The 7,518-nt window shown below is 38.7% G+C and overlaps 1 protein-coding gene across 1 annotated transcript in view; it reads right to left on the bottom strand.

Moving 5' to 3' along the window:
- mmp2 (matrix metallopeptidase 2) overlaps positions 1–6,929 on the bottom strand; it is a 30,733-nt gene extending 23,804 nt beyond the window's left edge. The window contains exons 1-3 of the mRNA XM_073069976.1: positions 6,567–6,929; positions 4,329–4,555; positions 3,780–3,928 (exon numbers count right to left, since the gene is read on the bottom strand). Coding sequence (XP_072926077.1) covers positions 3,780–3,928; positions 4,329–4,555; positions 6,567–6,719 — 529 coding nt within the window. The 5' untranslated portion in view covers positions 6,720–6,929. The remainder of the gene's footprint in view (positions 1–3,779; positions 3,929–4,328; positions 4,556–6,566) is intronic.
- Between the last annotated feature and the right edge of the window lie 589 nt (positions 6,930–7,518).

The raw sequence follows: 7,518 nt of genomic DNA on the forward strand, positions 1-7,518 counted from the left end.
GAATTCAAAAAGGGAAATGTTGATAGTGGTTTCTTAAGGTTGTCATAGCCAGAGTAGGTACTGGGGATAAGCTCCCTTTACCTATTAAATGCTCCCAATAGTGTGCATCTCAAATAGCCTCTGGCAACTGAGTCTAGTTCCTGGCCTTCACATGTAGCCTAGCTACTAAGCCTGTTGGAACTGTTTCTACTAACAGGACGAGGGGCAAAGAGAGGTTACTGGTGCCTTAAAACCAATCACTTTGAGCAAATGGGGTATGTCAGCTGTAGTTGGCAGCTCATCTAGGAGAAGGATAACTCTGATCTCAAACCTCTTCTGCCTTGCAACTGTACCAATTCATGGGGAGGGCTTTGGGAGTAAACTCCAAGGAAAAGTCTGCCGCTAGAGCTCCTAAGGCAGTCCAACACTGAGGCCAACACTGACTGGTAACTCTTACGATGCTACTGTGGTCAAACTGTATTGATCTCTGCCTCTCCTTTACATTCATCAGCTGCATAGAGAGGGGGAGCATGTTGCATGGGCAACAGCTTGCCCTCCATATCAAAATGCCCTGCCTTGCATACTGGCTTGCCTATCATGTATACAGCTAGGACACAATATATATGGTCAATCCCGACCAACACAGGGTCTCATGTTGATAGTCTGGAGCATGTCAGTATTAAGACAATAGAAGTGTTAGGTGTCCTAGAACACGTAAGGGTGGATATGTTTCTTGAGCCAGATGAGATATATCGCAGGATGCTATGGGAATCAAGGGGGGGAGATAGTTAAGGACCTGACAGAGATTTTTGCATCTTCATTAGCACAGGTGAGGGATCAGAAGATTGGAGGTAGCTAATACTGTTTCTTTATTTAGGCAGGACAGCAGACATAGGTCAGGTAACTACAGGTTGAGGAGCTTTTTGCCAGTGACAGGAAAGTTATTTGAGAAACTTTAAAGGGATAATATTAGTATACATTTGGAAAGGCAGAAGCTGAGCAGAGAGAGTCAACATGGCCTTGTGAGAGGGAAATCCCATCTCACTTATTTGATTGAGCTTTTTTGAGGAAGCAATTAAGATTGAAGAAGGCAAGAGTGTACACATTGTCTTCATGGATTTTAGTGAAATATTTGACAATATCCCACATGGTAGTTAGACCCAAAGATCAAAGCACATGGATCCAAGGTAATCTGGCTGAAGATCCAAAGTGAATTAAGTGAAAGGAGACATCGGGCAATGGTGGAATTATACTTTTTTGATTGGAAGCCAGTGACAGCAGAGGTTGATGCTGTGATCTTTGTTGCTTGTGATATATCACATATATATATATGTGATATATATTAGCCACATGGACGTGAATGTAGGGGATATGACTGGTAAGTTTGCAGATGACATGAAACTTGATGGTGAGTTGGATAGTGAGGCAAGTTTTCTCAAGCTATAGCAAGACCTAGATCTGATGCAGTGTTAGGTGGAAGATTGGCAGATGAATTTTAATCCTGACAGGTGCGAAGAAAAGTATTTTGAGAAATCAAATGGAAATAAGACATAGACAGTAAATGGTGGAGTGCTAAGGACGGTTGATGAAAACTGGAAAGCTTGGCAATTCAAGGCCAAAGTTCCCTGAAAGTGGCATCACAAGCAGATAAGATGACAAAGAATGTTGATGTCTTGTTTGCCTTCATAGATAGGGGCATATATTATAAAGTTAGGATGTTACATTCCACCTTTGTAAGTATTATATGCAGTTCCCGTCATATCAGAAGGATGTGATTGCTCAAAAGAGAGTCTGGCGAGATTCACCACGATATTGCTAGGACTGGAGAACTTTCGTTACTGGGAGAAATTGGAACAGAGAAAGCAGAGAGGGGACAGAGGCATACAAAAGTATAAAGGAAAGATAGTCAAAATCCTTTTTTTTTCTATCTGAGAAGTATGGCTTTAGGTGTCCTGAAGGGAAGTTTCTGTTGATAAGCACAGATTGATTAATATCTGGACCAAGCTGCCAGAGGCAGGTACAAACACTAAGAGGCAGTTAGACAGACACTTGAATAGGCGAAGTTCAAAATAATGCAGACAAGAGGCTTTGGTGTAAATGGCTAAGAGTTCACATGGATCTGGTGATCCAAAAGTCCTGTTTCTGTGCTGTTCCACTCCCTGCCTCTAAAATCAAGCACCACCTGTGGATAGCACTATAGACCTTCCAGCCACATTGGACCTTTGATTTTAAATTGAAGTAAATCATCCTGAATTCTGAGGGACTGACGACGAAGGAGTTAAACATCTCACTTTGATTTTTATCACCCACTTGCAAGGCAAATTAACATCCCCTGCTGCACCTCTGCTTTATCTCAGGCTATTTTCTTTCAGATAAGATTATTGATTCAAAAGGCTGAAGACATTCTAAAAGGAATGCTTTGCTTTGGTAAGATCAAACAAACAGAGAAATTAACTTCTACTTACCCTTCATCTATTGTCAGCTAATAGCAAAATAGAATTACTTGGTTTAACACTTTTGGACTCTTACAGCTCTTCGGCCCACTGAATCTTTGCTGGTCATCAAACACCATTTACATTAATCTAATCTCTCACTATCTTATCAATGCCACCCCAATCTAATTCTCATCCCTTGCCCCATAGATTCTACTTATCACCTAGACACTGAGGGACAAGACAATAAATATTTTTTTTGAAATGTGGGTGGAAACAGGCCAACCCAGAGAAACCCATGCAGTCACAGAAAGAACCTGCAAGCTCTACAGACAGTACTGGAGGTTAGGACTGAAGTAGGCTGCTGATGCTGTGAGGTTGTGCTGCCATTATTGTTGAAGTACTTTCCTGAAGAGAAAAAATTAAGTGACTATTTTAATAACACATCCAAAAAGAAATTTGTGTTATGCCAACCATTAATACTAATGAAAATTACCAAGTAGTTTAGGATTCACACAACCAAATTAATTTAGCTATTTCTTAAAAATGTAATTTAGAGTTCATTAATTGTCTTCACGATTGGATGGAAATAAAAGGGTATGATATATTTTTTGATTTCACTTGTGTGAACTAAAGACCACAAAACCTCAGGAGTTTTCCTTGTTCAACTCCCCAAGTAAGTTAAGACTCAATGCAGCCAATTTTGGGAATTCCACAATTGCCTCCTTAAAGATGAAACTTCCGTTTTTCTTACAAAGAGCTTAGGGACCTTCTACATAGGTAATTTCTCCACCTGAGAATAGACTGGGACCTAAAAAGTGATCAGTATACTTAGGCGATTCTCAGTAGCTTCCACCAATGGTTTCCAAGTAACTTTGCTCCGCCAAAGAAAACAAAATGATTAATAAAATAGTTAATTATTTTTATCATGAGGATGAAGAAGAATTTAGTTGCAGCTGGCTTGGACTTTTGTTTCTCCTTCTAATGTAATCAATGGGGCAATCTGTTGGTAGTGATACAACTGGTATGTACCAGCTGCCAGATCCTAGAGATGTCCTCTTGTTCACAATGAGGTGAAATCCCAATGACAAGAGTTGGTATTGCGCAGAAGGCCTAGACCATGCCATTTCATCACGATTACATTGAGAAATGCTGATTCAAACATTTGCTAAATGAGAAGAGTTGTATAAATACTTCCATTACAACTCTTTCAATTTGAAGTAGCTTTAAGAGGAAGCATCATTTAAAACTCCCTTTTACATATTTGGATGTGACCTTTTCAATATCAATGTTGCGCATTAAAAACACAGTTTTGATTTATCACCCCTCTTTCAAGAGTTGTTTTGGTTACAATGAAAATAATGTTACCCCAGCGCCCAAAGTTGATCATGATGTCCGCGTCACCATCGTAAACCCTTGTAAATTTCAGTGGCGTGAAGTCACTCCACACCTGAAAAGCCCGAGCAAAAGCGTCATCTACTGTTTCTTCATCCAGATCTTGAGTGTAGCCCAAAATCCTGAGAGAAGAACCAAAAGATGTTAAATTAGAATGAACTAATTGCTATGCAGAACAATGATAATCAAAACATTTCTACCAACCCTTATGATAATACATTTATCTCAACTAAATCTAAGCCTTTTTGGCATAATCAATTAGACCAAAGGATAATTTTGTTCAAGTTTATAAGATGGTGAATCAACCATTTTTTGGTTAGCATATTATCATGCATCTTTTTTGATTAGTATATTATCCATTAGATAATAAAATTTAGGAATATTCCAAAATTAAAAACTTATAATATATGTTACTTTGCAGCCAGTTTGGAAAACATATAATTACAAGTTAGATTCCAAGCATTTAAAAGCATCTTACAAGTCATGTTCATTATTTAAACATGTGTGTAAATAGACACTTGCCTGTAAGTTAGTCTATTATTTTCCCATTTTGGCTTCTGAGGGAAAAAGTTGTAATTTGCTAAATCAGGAACTCCACACCGTGGCTTTTTCATCACATTTACTGTTTCCGAGTCCAGTTTTCCAGTTTGGGGCAGTCCAAAAAATTTCTGCATTTTCTTCAGTGTGTCTGACAACACCACAAGGTCACACCTTTCTTTCGGACAGCCATAGAACTTATTCAAGTATATCTGATGCAAAAACACAAGTGAATAAGTCTGAGTGCATGTATTTGTGTGGGAAATGAATGGTTATTGAGTAAAGTGGTAGAGCATTACTTGGAAAAGCTAAGAATCTTTGACATTGTGCCATACACGAGGCTGCTAAACAAGATAAGAGCCCATGGTATTACAGGAAAGATACTAGCATGGATAGAAGATTGTCTAACTGGCAGGACACAAAGAGGGGGAGTAATGGGGGTCATTTCTGGTTGGCTACTGGTGATTAGAGGTATTCCAAAGGGGCTGTTATTTGGCCTACTTATTTTATATGTCAATGATCTGGATAACAGAATTGATGGCTTTGTGGCCAAGTTTGCAGATGATATGACGATAAGTGAAGATAGAAGCTGCTGTGCTGAGGAAGCAGAGAGCCTGCAGGACTTGTTCAGATTAGGAGAATGGGCTAAATAGTGGCAGATGGAATACAGTGTAGGGAACTGTATGGACATGAATTTGGGTAGAAAGAATCAAGGCGTAAGCTGCTTTTTAAATGGGGAGCAAATTCAGAAATCAGAAGGTGCAATAGGACTTGGGAGTCCTTGTGCAGGATTCCATAAATGTTAGCTTACATTTTAAGTCAGTAGTAAGGAAGGCAAATGCAATGTTAACATTTATTTTGAGAGAACAGAATATAAAAGGATGTAATGCAGACAATTTTAAGCCATTGGTCAGACTGCACTTGGAAAAAGGTGTGCAGTTTTGGGCCCCTTATCTAAGAAAGATGTGTTGGCATTGAAGAGGGCTCAGAGGAAGTTCATGAGAATGATACTGGAAATGGAAGGGTTAACATATGAAGATCATTTGATAACTCAGGGACTGTAATTGCTGGAGTTTAGAAGTATGAGAGGAAATCTCACTGAAACCTATTGAATATTTAGAAACATAGATAGGGCAGACTGGAGAGGATGCTTCCTATAGAAGGGGAGTCTAGAACCAGAGGATGCAGCCTCAGAATACAAGGATGTCCCTTGAGAACACAGATGAGGAGATAGTTCTTTAGCCAGAGGGTAATGAATCTATGGAATCCACTGCCAGAGACAGCTGGTCATTGGGTGTACTTAAAGCAGAGGTTAACAGGTTCTTGATTAGTAAGGTATCAAAGGTTACATGGAGAAGGCAGGAGAATGGTGTTGAGAGGGACAATAACAGAGACATGATGGAATGGCAGAGCAGACTCAATGTGCCAAATAGCCTAATTCTGCTCCTGTGGTCTTATGGAGTCAACCTTGGACAATATTTACAAGCAATGAAACCGTTCAATGTCTTTCAAGGTATGGGATTAACTATTTTAGCTGGGATTACAATTTACAGAGTGGGTCACCAGATTAGGGATTGAGGGGAAAGGGGAGAGAGAAGCCTTCATAATTCAGGCTGATTTGGAGTTAATATTTTAACATTCTTCAAAAGTGATTCAATATTTATGGTTAATTAGGCAATTGAAAGTCAAAAAGCGTCCTTCCACCTCCACAAATAATACGCACACTGCACATCCAATGCTACATCTACTGGCAATTTGCCATCAGTCCTTACAATAAAAACTAACATTCTTGAGCTTGAAAGACACTAGTTTATTTGAGGTAAAACATATTGATACGGGGGTAATTCTGCTTTGATAATTTGAAATATATGTAATAGATAAACAAAACTAATTACAATATAACATTTGCTCTGCAAAGAATATTTCTAAATTAGTCAATTTTGAAAGGAAATGTTTTTTTAAAAATATGCTTTACATAAACAATAGAAGTTCCCATTATCTTTTTCCTTCTTGAGATGGCCCTGATTGTTGAAACGAACAGATGTTATCAAAGCCATATTATACTTTCACTTAAGAGACTTTGAACCAAATAATTCCTGAGCATACCAGATTTTTTTTTACTTCGCTTTGGCAGCTCGTGGAAGCAAACGAAAACATCAGCCCAGCAAACCTTAAACGCCATTTGCGAGGCAACGGTGATAAAAAGTTAACTCCCCAACTTACAGTGGCTAGCTCCTGGTCTGTTTTCGTGCTGTTGTCACCTGGAAACTTCACTATGCCTGTCGGCGCCGTTACAGCCTGCCGGACCCCGATGGTGCAGAACAAAGTTACTTGTAAAACTACACGGCAAAAATTGTTCGTTGCTTTGATGGTCATTTTCTTCCAATGGGAGGACAATTACTTAAACTCGAAAAGAAACGATCGTAGCTCTGAGATCCTTCACTGCAGAAAGGCAATGCTACTTTTAACTCAGGATTGCCATCATAAGATTCAGGGTACAGGACAACTATAACCGGTTACTTGCTCCTGTCGAGTCAAATACTTTGTACTTCCAGATGCGCAAACGCGATCAATCCGCTGGGCAGAAAACTGGCGGAAGTAGAAAAAAACCCACCGAAGGAAACGCAATTTCTGGCATTTGGAGCCTTGTTTTCCCTAGATCTTGTGGAAATCTGAAATGCACACATCTGCCAGATGAGAGCACTTCTGTCAGTACTTAAAATGTCTTCTACACAGCCGAATTTCCATTATATGTTCAGAATATATGGAAATAAAAGAGATGAAGCTATTAATCTGGTTTGGATTTTGTTTTTGCATTCCAATTAGGTGTTTTCTAGCTTCTCAGAGATAGCTGGTTTATATCTCGCAATGACATGCACAACTTTAACTTGTTGACAATGAAAAAAGGAGGACTTTTAAGCTATGAATGCAAAAAAACTACCGGATTCAATAATGAGTAGAAAATAAACAACAGATTTAAGTCATATGTTGACAACGTTGGATAGTTTTCAATGTCATTGGTAGAAACTTAAGCAAATCAGAGAATATTACAATACAGAAAAAATACTTATAAAATTATTTGAAGTTTAAAATAATTTCAAAAATAAATCTTAAATGCAAGAAAGGTTTACAATTTTAAACTTAGAAGGTTGCGCACTATACTTGTTAGGTGAGT

The sequence above is a fragment of the Hemitrygon akajei genome, chromosome 17, assembly GCF_048418815.1.
Source record: "Hemitrygon akajei chromosome 17, sHemAka1.3, whole genome shotgun sequence".
NCBI lineage: Eukaryota > Metazoa > Chordata > Chondrichthyes > Myliobatiformes > Dasyatidae > Hemitrygon > Hemitrygon akajei.